This window comes from Mus musculus, chromosome 4, assembly GCF_000001635.26.
Source record: "Mus musculus strain C57BL/6J chromosome 4, GRCm38.p6 C57BL/6J".
Lineage (NCBI taxonomy): Eukaryota > Metazoa > Chordata > Mammalia > Rodentia > Muridae > Mus > Mus musculus.
In genome coordinates this window covers 58,433,408-58,451,703 of record NC_000070.6, presented here as the reverse complement: position 1 = coordinate 58,451,703, position 18,296 = coordinate 58,433,408, and the positions used below count along the sequence as shown (strand labels likewise).

General features: G+C 41.3%; 1 protein-coding gene and 1 non-coding gene across 14 annotated transcripts in view; both read left to right on the top strand.

Moving 5' to 3' along the window:
- Positions 1-16,452, top strand: part of Lpar1 (lysophosphatidic acid receptor 1) — a 118,776-nt gene extending 102,324 nt beyond the window's left edge. For all 13 annotated transcript variants that reach the window (XM_011249931.3, XM_030253215.1, XM_011249929.3 and 10 more), the window contains one exon: positions 14,070-16,452. In XM_011249931.3, the coding sequence (XP_011248233.1) occupies positions 14,070-14,371 (302 nt within the window). In that variant the 3' untranslated portion in view covers positions 14,372-16,452. The remainder of the gene's footprint in view (positions 1-14,069) is intronic.
- On the top strand, positions 10,606-10,692 carry Mir3095 (microRNA 3095). Its single transcript, NR_037278.1, has one exon. It is a non-coding gene; the product is annotated as a microRNA 3095 (primary transcript).
- Positions 16,453-18,296: the final 1,844 nt, after the last annotated feature.

The following is an 18,296-nucleotide window of genomic DNA, read 5'->3' as shown; positions in this document are numbered from 1 at the left end:
GCCTAGCAAACACAGAAGTGGATGCTCACAGTCAACTATTGGATGGATCACAGGGCCCCCAATGGAGGAGCTATAGAAAGTATCCAAGGAGCTAAAGAGATCTGCAACCCTATCAGAGGAACAACATTATGAACTAACCAGTACCCCAGAGCTCTTGACTCTAGCTGCATATGTATCAAAAGATGACCTAGTCGGCTATCACTGGAAAGAGAGGCCCATTGGTCAGGCAAACGTTATATGCCCCAGTACAGGGGAATGCCAGGGCCAAAAAATGGGAATGGGTGGGTAGGGGAGTGGGGGGGGGGGAATTTTGGGATAGCATTGGAAATGTAATTGAAGAAAATACGTAATAAAAAAAAGAAAAAAAAAAAGAAAGATTGTTTTCAAGCTGTTCTGTAAAGATGGTTCTAACAGCATCCTCTCCACCCCATGCATCCGATGATGTCTTTATTCCTCTGGCATCTCTAAGAGATAGGTTTTCTGAATGTAAAATTTAAAGACCATGGTTCTTTTTACCTGTTGGAAGGTAATGAATTTCCTTAATGGTTTCAGGTAACAGATTTCATTTTATTTTTGCTAATACTCCAAAGGATAGTACATCAGTTCTCCCTGGGTGCTTTTAAGATAGGTGTTTCCATTCTAATTTTTAAAATATTAATTTTGAAATTAATTTGGAGACATCATCCATATGGCTTCTTATGTATGCGTTTGTATATACATGCATATATACACCATACATATGCTTACATTTAGAAATTTCCAAGAAATTTCCTTCTTCCAGTATTTTTCAAGCCTGTTCTCTTTGTTGACTTCTGTGATTTTAATAATGCAACTCTTGTCTCTTTTGTTACCACGAGTCCTGAGACTCTGTTTTACCCTCGATTTTCATCCTTTTCTCTGTTGTTCAGAGCAAGTGAATTCAATAATAACTGTGTGTCTATCTGTCCTTGCCACTTTGCTATTGGACCCATAAAGCTAGTTTTCATTACTGGTTTTATAATTTCCACTTTTTAAAAAAATAAAATGGCTTGTAAATTTTTGCTGAGTTTTGCATGCCCTTCATATGTGACAGTGCCGTCCGTCCATGCCAAAGGCTGGTGTGCTGCATAGGCCTTCGAGTTTCTACCCCTGCTAGCTCTCTGTAAAACACAACTGAAGCACACATGGCTCTCTCCTCTCTTCACTCTCCTGCTCTGTGATTAATCATGGCCCCGTGGGCTTCAGTGGGCGGACAGCCTGTGACTTCAGGAGTGAAGCTTGCCACTCTTGTTGCTGCAGCAAAGTGGGTCAGGGAGGGCTCCAACCGGGCTTCTGTGCTCATTAGGCCACTCAACCATCACCAGTGACCTTCTTGGTACTAAATCTGAGTTTTAAAGTTGTTTTCAGCCTTGACTCCACTCTTTCTCTCACAAATCCAGTCAGCAGACCACATCGCCTGGACCATCAAAATGCCTCCCTCCTGTGTCCAAAGGCAGCAGTCGCAGCACTGGTGATCATATTGAGCAGCCACTGCCATCACTACTGTGTGGTGCTACAATTATACTTTACTGTCTCTGCCTGTCCTCCTGGTCTCCAAATACTTCTAAAGGGCATTATACCAAGGTTCTTACACCTCTTCCAGAATCTAACCTCAGTGAGGACAGAGAATATTTTTCCTCTTTGATTCACCAGTATATCTCTGCTACTTCAAAAAGCACTTGATACATAACAAATATTCATGTTTGCATGAGATTTAAAAAAAAAAAACAGAAAAAGAATACATAGTACAATATCACCCTAAGGTCAGTAAGTTAGCTCCTGACAGCTACCAATCACCAACTGTATTTGTTCTTTAAACTTTATCCCAAGCTGTTATAATTACTTAATTACTACATTAGCTGGTAAATAATGAATGCAAACAAAGAAAACATATATGTATAGGTTATGTGAATATTTTCCTAATGTTCAGTGAAAGCAAACTGAAAAGAAAAAGAGCTTGGAAATGACTGGAGGAAAGCTGCTTGGAGGAAGCAGAAACTATCTCGGAGGCCTTTGCAACTGGGTTGCTTTGGAGAACTTTAAGTGGGCATTGGGTACATGCCTGTAATCTTAGCCTTTGGGAAGCAGAGAGGATCACAAATTCACAGCTCGAGTTAGAGTAAGACTCTAAACAAAACAGAAACAAAAATCAGTGGGCGAGACAGCTCAGCAGGTCAACACTAGTGCCACCAAGCCCGATGGCCTGAGTTCAATCCCAACCCCCACACAATGGAAAGAGAGAGACAGTGAGGTGCGCATTGAGCCCCACAAGCACACCACAGCATTTGCACCATAAACACAAAATAAAAATTTACATGCGATCATTTAAAAAAAAACAAAATGGAAGAAGAAAAGGGAGACTTTTAAGTGCTGACTCCATATTGGAGGAGCCAAGTTGGAAGTAGTGTGTGAGGGTTAATTGCTGCGGTTTTTGCTTGGGAGATGGCACAGGGCTTCAGTCAAAAGACCCAAGTTCACATAAAAAGTCTCGGCTATGTTTCAAAGGACTGGCAAATGAATACAAATTTTGTTTTTCAAGTTGAATAGCACGTCTAATGTATCATCTTTATGATGCGCTAAACATTTCTAAAATGAGTTGGCCATTAGTCTCAATTGAGGCTTGTGTTGTGCAATTTTTGGTTGTTTGGTAGCAAATTATACATATTTCACATTGTGTTCTTTTTAACTAATACACTTTTTGAGATCATTTGGTAGCAATAAAGACAGAATATCCTACTTTTTGAAATGGAATATGAGTTCACTTTTTGTATTCAATGTAATTTGTCTTATTTTCCATGGCATTGTGCTATTTTAAATTTTTTGACCAAAGAGTATTGCAAATGGTCATACATCATTTGTACAATGGGCAGAGGCATTTATAAGATAAATTCTCAGAAGTGATATTGCTACAGTTTATGTGTTAAATTTTACTTATATGTATGAGTGTTCTGCCTGCATGTATAGCTGTGTTCCACATCCACACTTGGTACTGAAGGACGCCAGAAGAAGGTATCAGATCTCCTAGAAATGGAGTTACAAATGGTTGTGAGCCGATTGCCATGTGGGTGCTAGGAACTGAACCCTGGTCTTCTGGAAGAGCAAGCAGTGATCTTAATCTCTCCAGCCCCTACAGTTCATCCTTAATGCATTGAGGAAACATTGACTGACTTTGCTTAGGTTTTGTATGCTATGAGAACTTACTGGGTTATATTCAAAGTAGTTTTTGTCACAGCTGATCCACCAAGTTTTCGCTCAATACCCATAGTTAAAATAACTTATATTCATGCAGAAAAAAATGACTAATAATTGTAGATATGGAAATCTTAACCATGAACACACCCTAACACCCATTTCTCAATTGAATATTTCTTTTCTTTTCTTTTCTTTTCTTTTCTTTTCTTTTCTTTTCTTTTCTTTTCTTTTCTTTTCTTCTTCTTCTTCTTCTTCTTCTTCTTCTTCTTCTTCTTCTTCTTCTTCTTCTTCTTCTTCTTCTTCTTCTTTTTTTTTTACATTTTTAAACCTTTTTTTTTAAATTAAGATTTTAAAGTTTTTGATAACGGGAGAGATCTTCTGCACACAGCTATCATATTATAGCAGAACAGACTGTACCTCCCGCCCACTCTGTCAGGAATCGTGCTTTGGAAAGGTCAACCCAGGACATCTGGCAGCCAGAGGAGACACAACAGATCTCCAAAAAAACAATCGCGTTGACAATTTCAGCCACTCTTCCTTCTGTGTCTTCTGGACCACGAGGAAAAGAATATACGTAATAAACATTTTCAGGTTGCAAAAAACACACACAAATTTTCTTGATCTGCTTTTGGACCAAACTCTGATTTTTTTTTCCCCCTTTTGGCAGGGGGCAGGGGGGAGGGGGAGAGGAATAAGTGAAATTTCCATTATGTTTCTATTCCTTTGAAATTTACCTCTAAGTGGTTCATATAGTGTCGGTCCATACACATAGTTTATGAAGTGCAAGGATTAAAAATCCACCAGTGTTTGCCTCTTGCTATATAATCTTTGGGCATTTGCAGCCAGATTTCTGTACTTGGCTAGACTGCACATCATTTTGGAAGGGTCTTAATTCATAGCTGAAAATTAAATATGTTGCAAAACCAGTTATAAACTTCCTGTTCATGTTGAACTTTTGAAAGGGAAAGATTTGGGGGGGGGGATTCAGTTATTCCCTTAATGAGATAAATATTATTCAAATCACCTTGGTAACAGCTGGGCTATAGTCACAGTATAACTTTAGCATTACTTTCTAAGTTAGCTGATGTAGGTCTGGAATTGTCAACAATAATTTTCCTGGGAGAGCTAAGGGGTTTTAGGCTGGGGGTGGCATCGAAGTTTGGCTGTTGGCAGACAGTGACACTCTCGTAAGTCAGCCTCAATTTCTACTACATCCTGACTCTGAGACAGAGGTGGATATACTTGAGAAATCACATACAGGGAGGAGGGGACAGTGGGTGACCCATCTTAACATGGCTTAGACTGCCGGACAGTTTGTTCTCTTGAAGCTAAATTAAAGAAATTTCCTGTTTTGTATGCTCTCAGAGAGAGAACTCAAGATTCATGTTCTACTCTTGAGTGTCTTTGGGGCTAGAGGAAGTAGTGTGTGCATGCTTAAAAGGACACATGGCCCTATGTATCTAATGGCATTTGCATATATATATATGTGTATATATATATATATATATACACATATATATTCTCTTTGTAAAGTATAAAGATTTTTTTCACTGGAAAAAAAATCTCTGAAAATAAAAAATAAAGAAGTTTGTTTGCCCACCTTTCTTTACCCATTACTGACAAAAATTACCACAAATTTCCCAGCAACAAAATGGGCAAACAACAGCTAAAAAACCCAATATTGGATTTGGAAAAGACGTCTAGTGTGCCTTCTTAGTTACCAAGAAAAAATAAGATTCTGAAAACACAAAAGAAAAATGAGGAATCGGTCATATCCAGTATCTATCATAAAAGTAGTCCATAAAGAGCAAGAAGAATAGAGAAAAAAAATCATTCAGAGCAAAGATGGAATACTTCTTTGTAAAATGTCCCAACAGAGTCCAAACAGCAATTTTGAACAAAGACCATATATATGAGTTGACATACCAGTGATTTCCTAAGTAAAAGTAAATAAACCGACCTTTCACATAGGTAACAGGTGTAACAGGAAGGGTTGATGAGCAGACTTTATTGTGGGATGATGTACGCTCTTTTATTTACTTATTTTAGGAAAAATTAATTCAGCAAGTCTTTACAGATACTGTAGATCTAGTGATGAGCAAAAATAGCCTGGTGCTAGAGAAGAGTTGTAAGCAGTAACTAATCTGTAATAACAACACATGGCAACTGGTGAGGGGTACACAAAGTGGAGGACTTACGGAAGGGATCTTGCCTTCATTGTAGAAGACATCCTGAAAGTAATGGCAGGTATAGAATGAGCTGAAGTTATATTGAGGTAGGGGTGGATAATAACCGGGGCCAGGGTTGGGGGAGGGGTGCACTGAAAGTCACTGAGAAGGAAGAATATACCCAGGAATCATGAAGTCAGTGCCATGTGACACTGTAGACTGAGTGCCATATCTGCAATACTCCATTCTTGAACACAGTGTTCTGAGAGAAGACAGTTTTCAGCTTATGCAAGCTTTCTAGAAAGAATGCAGCTGCAGAGACTCTTGAAAACGGGGGAGGGAGAAGAGAAAAATTCCATAATCCTGTGGCCTGGTGACCAAGCCTTTACCACGTGGGCCTCTGGGAGACGTCCCAGAGCTAGACAATAGCATTCCACACCTCCGCATCTAGAAACAGCAATGTCTAGACTGTCGAGTGTTCTTGAGGGCAATATCATATATTATATCATTCAGGTAGCAGAAACATGGCTGGCCTGTGTCCTCCTGGGCTTCTGACCCATCCTGCATTTCTGTTCCTTAGACTCCATAGATACTCCTATCAGCATTTATCAAGGCAGGTTAGTTTATGCTGTCATAATGAATGCATTTGTAGTGTTTGATGCCCCCTTGAATGTCCTGTAGCATCTTTTCAAAGACTTTGCACATGGCAGTGTACCTTCCAAATGAATCATTGTAAAAGACTTATGTATTTTTGTATCATATATGTGTGATTGTTTGCCTGTATGTATGGGTACCATGTACAGGCCTGGTACCCACACAAGCCAGAAAAGGTCATCAGACTTCCTGGAACTGGAGTTACAGATGATTATAAGCATATAAGCACCATACAGGTGCTGAGAATCGAATCTAAGTCCTCTGCAAGAGCAGCAAGTGCGCTTAACCACTGAGCCGTCTCTCCAGCTTCCAAACAAAATATAATGGCTGTTTTTGTTTTTGTTGTTGTTTTGTTTTGTTTGTTTTTTGGATTTACTAGCTATTTTTCCTTGTTTGGAGTACTGATTATTTGGCTGAGACTTGCTAACTCTTTTGGAAAAGACATATTGAATGTCTATTGCATACCAAGTACCATTCTACATGCTAGAGAAAAAGACATGAAAGGGAAGCGTTCATTCTTCCATGAGGAGCACACTCTTGTCCATAAGCAATGAACATAAGCCAAAAATTAAGATAATTTTGGACACACACAGGGACATGAGGATAGAAAAGTGGAGTGATGTGGTAGTGCCAGTGAGGCTGTAATGGCGACTCCTCTCTGTTTTAGATTTCAGTGTGTTATTAACGCTCTTCACCAAAGATAATGGGCAGCTTGAATGGCCAAGGACAGCCTTTGAGAGTAAATGGCAGTTAATACTAAGTAGATTTGAAGAGCCCTGGAGGAGCACTCCCAGGTGAAGAACCTCTAAAAGCAAGAGATAGAAATAAGCAGGTCGTATGGGTGGAACCTCATAAGTGAGTTGAAATTGATGGAGCCAAGAGGATGTGAAGAGGCAATGATGTGTAAGGCGTGATGGACCACAGTGGTGACTTCAAGCAAGAAGGCTTTGGAGGACTTTAAGTAGGAAAGCAACATATTGTGAGTTGTTTTTAAGAGGTCATTCTGAACCTGCTGAACCTTAGGGAAGGACTGTGGAGGAAGAGGCATCGGTTAGGAGTCTGTTGCAGGAGACAGTGCTCATTTAGCTGGGGTATTGACAGCTGCAAGTGGTTTCTATTGGCTGCTCAGCACAGCGATTTCTTCCACAATAGAGGACACTAGCATATACTGCATCATGTCAACTGTGTATGTGTGTTCCAGGATTAAGGTTTAGAGCCTGTACTAGCGTCCAGAGACTGTGGAATACTGCCAAATTCTGAGACGAGTACACAGGGGTGTTGAGGCTCTCTTGAACAGAGGCTAGGCTACAGTGCTAGAGGCTAGAACTGGAGGGCTATGACCCTGACATGGGAATGTTGAGAATATTGTGGCCGCTCTTCTCTGCTGTAGAGGGCAGTATGCTGTTTACGTCCCATGTCTATACTGTAAGTGTAGCTCTTAGGAGTGAGTAGTGGAAATACTGGGGCACATTCCACAATGGATGAAAACATGAAATTCCAAGTGTCTGCCATTTATCATGGAGCCAAGAAGGGGATGTGGGGGGTGGGTGGGAGCAGCAAGCTTGCAGACCATATAGCTAGGTGTATGCTGTGGTGAGTAAGGAAGGCCCTGACTCAAACAATGTGGAAGGCAAGGACCAACACCTGAGATTGTCCTCTGATGTCCACACATGCACTATGGCATGGCTGTAACCACATTCACAAATAAGAGTGCTCATGAGCGTGCACACGCACACACGGACACATACGGACACACATGGACACACAGACACACATGGACATATGGACACACATAGGCACACACACAAACACATGTAAGGGCTGCAAAATAGAAGTAGAAATGTTCACTATTAACTAGGTGGGTTAAAATTGGCATTAAGATAGATGCTACGACACGGGTATGGAGAAATGGCTTAGCAGTTAAGGATGTATTCTGTTCTTACAGAAGACCTGGGTTTGATTTCCAATTCCCATGTCAGGCAGCTCACAACTCAGGCTCCAGAGCTTCCAGAGGTCTCCACACGCATGGTGTCTACTCACATGGACAAGCATACACATGATTAAAACTAAAAATCTTTCTTTAAAAGCTAGGCATAAACAAATGAATACATTATTTCCAATGTACAGGAAAACCAATTTATGATAATTAAGGTTAGTCTTCTAGGAAAAGCTTTTGACTCAAAAGGCTATCCCAAATTGGGACTGGCGGCACAGTCTGGAGTCCCAGCTGCTCAGGAGGCTGGGCAGGAGAATTGCAAGTTGAAGGCCCATGGGGGATAGAATAAGTTCAGGGCCCACCTGGTAGCTTGATAAGAATTTCTCTCAAAATAATATTTAAAGACATTGAGGATATACCTTAGTATAAAGCATTTGCTTAGCATCCATGAGGTTCTAGATTCAATCCCCACTGTTGCCTAAAAGCACCCCATGTAGTTACATCAAAATGACTTCATATAGTTACATCATATAGTTACATCATAATGACTCCATATAGTTACATCATAATGACCTCATATAGTTATATCATAATGACCCATGTAGTTACGTCATATAGTTACATCGAAATGACTCCGTAGCTACAGGACAATGGATAAGTTTTATTTTGTCTATGGTTCACTACCTGAGCTTCCTTTAAGATACGTTAGTTAAGAACTGATTCGGCAAAATCAAAATGTCCTTCAGAGATGGACTGAAATTTGACTGTATTCTGGGATGCAACTGGCCTGTCTGGATGGAATACACAAATTCGACAGCACTAGGGGGAAAGTAGCTTCTGACATCCTGATCTGAGAAGTGAAGAGAGTCAGGCCTTGAAGATGCTAACTTGGGTGTAGGGCTAGTGTAGGATTGTCCTACTTTGACTTGTTCCAAATCTGTGGAATTCCTGAGTATTTTTGTGAAAACCAATTTTTCCAGCCCAGACTGGCAATGCTTTCTACCCTGCTCACCCAGACTCTTGGGCTCCCTAGGAGGCTTCTCTGGCCCCTTCTTAGCTTTGGTTTTGTGTTCCATATGAAAGCAAAGAAGCAAAGATCAACCCATTAGGAAACAGCACTTCTAGAAAAAACGACTGATTCAGAGAGCAGGCAGTGAACGCCTTGCTTGGAGGGAAGGTGTGGTCACGTGACTGTGCTCTGCAGCTGGGACCTGTTGTTCCAAAGCTGCCCATTTCCTCCCTGACCCTTGCACCAGCATTCCAGGGTCTCTTACATTTGTTTTCGGGCAGCAGGCCCTCCCAGATTGCTTTGACAGACTATAAGAAAGAATCCAAGCTGGTTCAAGGACAGGCAACCCGCAGATATATTTTGAAGCCTCCTGCTTCCACCTTCTTTGTGATTGTGACAAGTTGTAGGGAACTTTCTATTCACCGAGAGGCATGGTTCCTGGGACTCAACCTTTGAGGAGCCTAGCAGGGTGCTGGACTTGCATTTTATTGATGGAAGTGGTGAGCAACAGTGGACAGCTTCTTGCTCTATGTTGCTGCCCAGATTCAGGCTCTACTTATTCTTGTTTTAGAAACTAGAGATACACATATACATGCACACACACACATGTATGCATACAAACACATATACATGCACACACATTCACACAGATATACCCAGACACATACACACAGATACAGACACACATACTCACACACATACATACATACACACTCACACACAATCACATATACTCACACACAGTCACACACACTCACTCACTCACTCACACACATATACACTCACAGACACACAGATATACTCACATACATACACTCATATACACAGACACGTACACATATTCACATATACTCACATGCACACATCACACATACATATACATACACACAGACACACACATACAGATATACAGACATTCTCACACACAAGCACTTGTATACACAGACACAATCATGAACACACAATCACACAATCACATACACACACTTATATACACACATAAACACTCAGACACACATAGATACACAGACACAATTCTCTTTATCTCCATCATTTCCATCTTTCGCTGTCACTAATCTGTATCCTAAGTGAAAACCTGACCGTTGAGGCCAGTAAGATTACAGTGGAGGTCATTATTCCTTATAAGTCTCGTTTGCATCATTGTTACATGTGATACAGGCTGAGAACCAGTTCTAGGCTGGAGAGAGAATGTCTTAGCCTGATATACCAGGTCTTCATGACCTTAGACCTCGTATCTTCTGCACTCCTGGCTTTACAATATGGAGCCGCAAACTGTATTTTCTCTCTTTCATACTGTTCCATACCACTTTTCAGGTTTGTGCCTTGGTCTGTAGAGTCTGCCATCAGAAGTAGGCCAGAGATAAACAACACCAAAGCAGCCTTGGCTCTGGAATTGTATATTATTTTTAGTTTCCATCTAGTCAAGTGTGGCACTAAGAAGCTGCAGAGCCACGGGGAGCGGTGTCACTTCCTCTCTTCCTTCCTTTTCTCGTGTTCAACTCTGAGTCCTGGGACTGTCTGGGAAGATGTGTAGCTAGTTCTGAGAATGCCAAGCCTTCATGGTTCGTATCATGCTCTCCTGCTCTTCCTCGCCGAGGATCCACCCAGAGCCCTGTGCACAAGCTTTCTCATCTGTGACACTCGAGATGGTTTCAGGGAGTGGACACTGGAGAGAGAGCTTTTGCAAGTCGCTCCTCATGCCTTGTGGGGTAGGAAGAGAGCTGTTGCTTCTCTGCTTCACAGATAATGAAATAGGGGTTTGCTCAACTCATCCACACGTCTTACAAGGACATAACCAAAACTACAGTCTGGACATAGCCTGTGATGCACCTCTGGAGGGTGACCCCACTCAGCTAGAGCTAAGTACTTATTTAAACACACACACGCACGCACACACATACACACACACACACACACACACACACACACACACACACACACACACACACACAGATGAGACTGATTCTTAGAAGCTCAGAGGGAAATTGGTGACGTGAGAAGACTTGATTTCAGACTATGCATTCTCTATGATTTAGGAGCCTGAACACCTTGGACTTTCCAGCCCCCTGCTCCTCTCTTATAATACACTGTTGTCTTTGGGTCAGTGTGATCCAGGACACCCCAAAAAGAGAAGGGAAAGGGGAGAGGAAAGGTCCACATGATCACTTTTTGTTCCTCCCCCTTCCCCCTTCCCCCTTCCCCCTTCCCCTTTTCCCCTTCCCCCTTCCACCCTCCCCCTTCCCCTCCACCCTCCCCCTTCCCCTCCCCTTCCCTTTCCTTCCCTTCCCTCCCTCTCTCCCTCTTCCTTTCCCCTCCCTTCCCCTCCACTCCTTTCCCTTCTTTCTTTTCTTTTCTTTTCTTTTCTTTTCTTTTCTTTTCTTTTCTTTTTCTTTTTCTTTTCTTTTCTTTTCTTTTCTTTTCTTTTCTTTTCTTTTCTTTTCTTCATTCATTTGTTTTCAGAGTGGGGTTTCTCTGTGTAGCCCTGGCTGTCCCAGAACTCATTCTGTAGATCAGGCTGACCTCGAACTTAGAAATCTGCCTGCCTCTGCCTCTCAAGTGCTGGGATCAAAGGTGTGTGCCACCACCACGCAGGCTAATATGATCAGTTTTTAATGTGGATTTCTGAGGCTATCACTGAGACATTTGATTGAATCATGAAGAGTCTGAGACAGTGTGGTTGGCCTAATCACAGTTATAACAACAGTTCCTTCCAGTGAAGAACGGAGAGGACTCCAATTCCTGCATGAAGTGTTCACATAGGTTAGCTTCTGTCAGGCTGGAGCATTTCCCATTTCCTGTGGCCAAATCTAATAGGGTGCTTTTTTTTTTTTTTCTGTCTAAAAGTGAAGTCCAAAGTCTCTTTTTTAAGGCCATCTCTTTCCTAAGAGGACCTTGTTCTTCTTGAATTTTTGCATTTTAAGAAATCATGAACAGCCCATGACAGTACTTAGATCCTCTTCTGATCAAAGTGAAGCAGCCTGGGAAGAAGGGTGTTTCCTCTCTGCCGCCCACAGGGAGAAGGAGGTAGTTTTATTTAATATATATCTGTCTGTGCTTGTAGCCAGCCAAGCTCTGAATTTGAGCTCAATGAGAGCTTTGATAAAGGGAAGGGGAAAAGGAACATTTAGGATTGTTTTTCCATTCATGACGAGTGTGTGTGTGTGTGTGTGTGTGTGTGTGTGTGTGTGTGTGATAAGTAGATGAATAATGAGACTGTGCACTTTCCCATCCAAGCCTTTTCCATCCTGAGAATGATTTCTTTCCTGGCTTCTCGATGAATAAGGCATTATTTCTGAAACCCAGGAGGCATTCTTTTGATTTCCCTTCATGTTTAACTTTCTGAGTGATTTTCAATAAAGGAAATTCAAGGGCTTGGAATGAAGGCTCTCTTAGCATTTTTATTGAGGGTCAGATAGAGCCGTGGCTATTATCTGCTGATATTTGGAATATTGTTTTCCCTCTCTGAGGAGTGTCTAAGGTATTGTATTTATAAGAAAAACGAAGCACCTTGGATGGCCTTCAAAGTGAACAGCAGTCTAAAACCAATACACATAGGTGGTACAGAACAAAGAGCTTTATACGGTATTTTTCTTCTTGCTCTATTTGTATTTCCCCGCTGAAAGGGTGCAAAAGGAGATGGGGGAGGCTCTCACATTCAAAGCTGGGCTGTTTGGAGACTAAATCACATTTGTTTTCTTTTTATGAACTCATTCCTTGAGATTGGTTCAAGCTGAAGACGCCACTGAAACCTGAACCACTGTGTGCATCTGAAGATTCAAATGCGTGTGGGGGTTCTCCCTGCTCACCCTCTCTCTGTTCACTACGTAGCTGATTATCCAATGGGGGGGGGGTAGCTGAGGTGTAATGGCACACACTGCCCCACTGGATTGATTCCTTCTGTAGAAGACCCCCAGCGCATGCCCCGATTACACAGTCATCAAAGCTAACGAATCATTTCATGGCTTTCATGTTCCCTCAGATCCAGGTGGAATGCGATCTCAGAAACTAAATAAGAAGGGATATTTTTTCTCATCTGCATTTCCAAAGCAATCATAATTATAGAAAAATCTGAATAATTCAGAGTAGTAGTGGGTGAGAAAGCAGAGAATTGACCTAGGTTACAGGGCAGCTGAAATATAAGATTTGGTAATAAATACTTAACTTTATAATTTGCAAAAGGTGGAAGGATAATGTGGTGCTTTCAGGAATGTGGATGCCAGAGCCAGCGTCCAAGGGCATAGACTCTGTGATTTGATTCTTGTTTATCACCTCACAGGGTCCTAGTTTTTTAAGCAAGGTATTTAATCTTCCTGGGTCTCAGTTTCTCTGTCTGTACAGTGGAGTTTTAGCTTGCCTGCTACGTGTGCACATTAGGTGAGTTATCCTTTATAAAATGTACACAAGGACTGTGATTGTTGGATCAAAAACTAAAGCGTTCATTATTGGCAGTTGCCTATTCACATGCCACAGAGCTTGGGATAACAATACTGTTATTGGGTTGTTAACATTCACTGGTCGATTATTTTCTTAGCATCCATTTACAATTTATAACCCACCCCAGGAGGCAAATAGACCACATCTGTTTTTTCAAATGAGAAAAGTGAGACAAAATTCAATTTGCCCAACCCACCCAGTTTCCCAAACGGCAAAGCAATGGTTTGTGCACTGGTGAGCAGAAACCAGAATCTACACCTTCACTAAGAGTGGAGGGGTATGCCTTAATGTCTAACTTTTAGCCCCTAAACAGCCATACCTTTATGAGATTTTGTTTTTAAAGATTCCTAATGCATTTTCTCATGGAGAATTTTTTTTTTTTTATCAAACTGAGTGGTCTGCTCAAAATTACTAATATTATCCATGCATCCTCGGGTTTAAGTAGGACTTGAGTCAACAGCGTATTATTAAGGTGACTTATTGCCTTGATTTCAGAAGCGAAGTCTCCGGGATTGGTGGCTCTCTGGTCTCATGATTTGCACAGAGACCTGAGGTCCTCTCACTATTTGGTTACATGCTTCATAGTGATATGTATTATTCTCCTTCTAACGCTCAGATCCCTCCCCTGTCGCCATAGGTGCCTTTATTGTCTGCTGGACTCCGGGATTGGTCTTGTTATTGCTGGATGTGTGCTGCCCGCAGTGCGATGTCCTGGCCTATGAGAAGTTCTTCCTCCTCCTGGCCGAGTTCAACTCTGCTATGAACCCCATCATCTACTCCTACCGCGACAAAGAGATGAGCGCCACCTTCAGGCAGATCCTGTGTTGCCAGCGCAACGAGAACCCTAATGGCCCCACGGAAGGCTCTGACCGCTCTGCCTCCTCCCTCAACCACACCATTCTGGCTGGAGTTCACAGCAACGACCACTCTGTGGTTTAGAAGGAAGCCAGCCGGCCTCTGTGGATCTGTGAACCCCACCCTACCCCCCATTGCCAGGGCAAGGTGGGGAGCCAGAGGAGATGAGGACACTCCTGTACTTAACACTAACCAATGGCAGTATTTGTCCCTAGACCCAAGAGACTTGAGGATGAATTTATTTGGCAGGCCCCATCTTCTCCTTTGGAAAACAGAAGGGGACCGTCTTGTGGTGGAATTGAGAAATGGACTCTGGGGTGACCGTGTAGCATTCACTAACTAGACTTAAAAGATTTTATGTGGTTTGGCTTAAGCCAGGAAAAAAAAATCTGCTGAATTGAGTATACAATCGAGTATACACAGGCTTCCCCTTTAAAGAACAAACAATACATTGCATTTATTAATGAGTATGTTTATGCCTGACAGCATGTTTGTGATCGAAAAGACTGCTAAACTGACATAGATGAGTTGTTTTTTTTTTTTTGTTTTTTGTTTTTTTTTACATGATGGAGGAAAAGTATAAATTAGAATGATTTTTGTGTTTGTTTAGAAAGCAAGCATGTGGTGTGTGTATTCAGTATGCCTTTCTTTAAAGATAAAAGGCCACTATTTTAAATCTTCTAGGGAATAGAAGAATCTAGTAAAAACCAGTATTCATTTAGGCTACAGGAAAAACCATATCCTAATCAATTACCTTTTAATTAAAGTAATGAAATATACATGAAAGGCAAAGTAATGTGAGCTTGTCACCCAAAGAGTGTGTGCTCTCCAAACGCTGGAGGAGATGAAGCTGTAGCGTTGTCCCTGCATAGTGAAGATACCCACGTGCGTTCTCAGTGCCAGACCCTCAGTGGGACTTGTTTTAAAGCCTGTGGTTTTCCAAGTTAGAAAATAATACCTACTTACTATAGAAAACTTGAAAATTGCAGAACTGTGTGAAAAAAGAAAAAAGAAAGAAAGATTGCTGATATACGACCTGGAAGTAGCCATCTTTCCCTGCTCACCCACGTATGCCTATAGACATATATTATATACCTTTTTTTTTTTTTACATAATCGGGTTGATATTGTAAAATGTTTTGTAACTTTTTCTTTCAGAATTGCCAGGTTTTTCTATGGCATTTTTTTTCAAAAACAGTGTTAGCGGCTATATAATATTCCATTTAATGGATGCAGCTCAGTTTATTTAACCATTCCTGTATTGTTGACTATGTTTTTAATTTTTTTCATTATTATAATATTGGAAGAATCTTGTGTATATAAAACTTTGCCAGTATCATTGATGATTTACTTGGGCTCCATTCCCATGAAGGACCTACTTTTAAAATGTGAAATGTCCTCATGTGTTGTCACTTTATAAAAAGGGATATTCTACCCTCAAACTGCAGGGGTGACCATGCTGACAAAAAGCTCAGAAATTACCTTTTTACAAAAGAAACACAGTGGCTACTTTAGTTGCGAATGGGTTCTTGACAAGATGTTTCCCAATAACCCAGACCCTTAACATAACTAGCAAATTTACTTTAGTAGGAACTGGTGATCCCTTTCTGGACACAAGAAAACACAAAGACATCAAGCATCAGAGTGAATCCAGCAATGCAGTACCAAGCAGCCTGGGTGGGGTGTGCTAGCAACTGGCTGCTGTGTGGTCTCCAGCAATCACCCAATGGACACCCTGTGTTCAGAGATGCCCAGTACAGTGTCCTGGAGACTAAGGTCTCTAATGTCATGCTATGAGGAACAAGGAGGAAGAAGAATAGTCCTGAAGCAGGTGTGGAGAGGTCAGGAGGACGTCTGAGAGAAGGCAGTCCTGCCAAGAGTGGCATTCTAGGGAGGAGGAAGGCAGGGTGTGGCTTGTGTCTGGACAGTCAGTGGTAGGCATGTGACATTTGCCTGGTGGAAAAAAAATAAGTAGGCGGAGATCCAGTTAGCAGGACAAAGATTTTGCTCGAGGATTCACAAAATGCAAAGAAATTTATACTGGAAATGAGTGAAACGAACTTGGACTTTTATTGATGCCCTTTTTATGGGGGAGGTAAGGACTATTTGAATTGAAAAGCATACTAATTGAACCTTAATAAATCATTCTCAATCAGTGTTTGGCGATGTGTGGTTCTGGTCTGTGCTTTTTTTCTATTTTCGAGAAGCCTCTGGCTTGTGCTGTGATGGCTTCTCTCTCTGACCTTCTTTAACAGTCTGAGGCAGCCCAACAACTGTTCCTTTAGCTCAGATACTGGTTCCTCATCCATGAGATTCATGAGAGACGTGTTACCTCAATGGAATGAGTACTAGAGCAAGGTATTTAGAGAGATTTTTTTTATTATTTATTTATTTATTTTGAATAAAATGTATGTAATAAATAAGATAAAACAAAAACTAGCACATCAGAATTGGGCAAAAACAAACAAAAGGAAAAGATCCTACAAGAAAGCTCAAGAAACAGAGATCCACTTGTTTACACACTCAAGAATCCCATAAAACCCACTAAACTGGAAGCCACAATATATATGAAAAGGACCTGGGGCAGACCCATGCAGACCCTGTGCATGCTGCCTCTGTCTCTGTGGGTTCATGGGAGAGTTGGTCATGTTGATTTAGAGAGCCTTGTTTCTTTGGTGAGTGTCCTCCATCTCCCCTGGTTCTTATACTCTTTCCACCTTCTATTCTGTAGGGTTTCCTAATCCCTGAGGGAAGGGATTTAATGGATATATCCCACTTAGGGCTGAGTGTTCCAAGGTCTCTCACATTGCATGCTGTCTGGCTGTGGATCACTGTATTTCTTCCTATCTGCTGCAGGCAGGCACTTCTCTGATGATGACTGAGCAAGGTGCTGTCTATGAATAGAACAGATGTTGATAGCAGTAATTTTACTGTTTTGTTTTGTTTTTTAACAAAAGTATTTGGTTTTACCCTAGGTCCTTGGCCTACCTAGTCTCAGGGTTTTGGTCACCCAAGCAGTGTCACATAATGGGTTCCGTCTTATGGAGTGGGCCTTAAGTCAAATCACATATGAGTTGGTCACTCTCAAAAGCTTTGTGCCACTGTTAACTAGCATATATTGCAGGCCATTGAGTTTGTGGATGAGTTGGGGTTGTGCTAGAACACAAGGCTCAATGTAGGCACAGCTCAGCTTCTCCATATTCAGTGAGTCTGGTAGGTGTTGTCTTCAGCAATGGAGCCTACAGGTGTTTGTAGAGAACAACCTATGTAGTTTTGGCAGCATTCTGCATTGTTTGGGGAATGGAGAATCCTCTCAGTTTGATGAGGTCCCATTTATTAATTATTGATCTTAATGCCTGCACTAATGGTGTTCTGTTTAGAAAGATGTATCCTGTGCCAATGCATGCAAGACTATCCCCACCTTCTCCTTTGTCAGCTACAATGTGTCTAGTTTCGTATTGGTGTATTTGATCCACTTGGAGTTGAGTTTGTGCCAGATAACAATGGATCTATTTGGATGATACAGACATCCACCTTGACCAGTACCATTTGTTGATGATGCTGTCTTTTTTTTTTCCAGTGCATATTTCTGGCTTGTTTTTCATCAAAAACCATGTGTCCACATGTGTGTGGATTTGTCTCGATCTTTAGTTTGATATCATTGATCAACATGTCTGGTTTTGTGCCAATACTATGCTATCTTGATTACTATAGCTCTGTAGCACAACATGAAATCCAGGATAATGATACTGTCAGCACTTTTATTATTATTATTATTATTATTATTATTATTAATGATTGTTTTAGTTATCCTAGGTCTATTGTGTGTCCATATGATGTTGAAAATTGTACTTTCATGATCTCTGAAGAACTGTGTTGAAATTTTGGTGGAGATTGCATTGAGTCTGTAGATTGCTTTTGGTAGGATGGCCATTTTTCCTATAGTGATCCTACTGACCCATAAGAGTGGAAAATCTCTCCATCTTCTAATATCTTCTCCAAATTCTTTC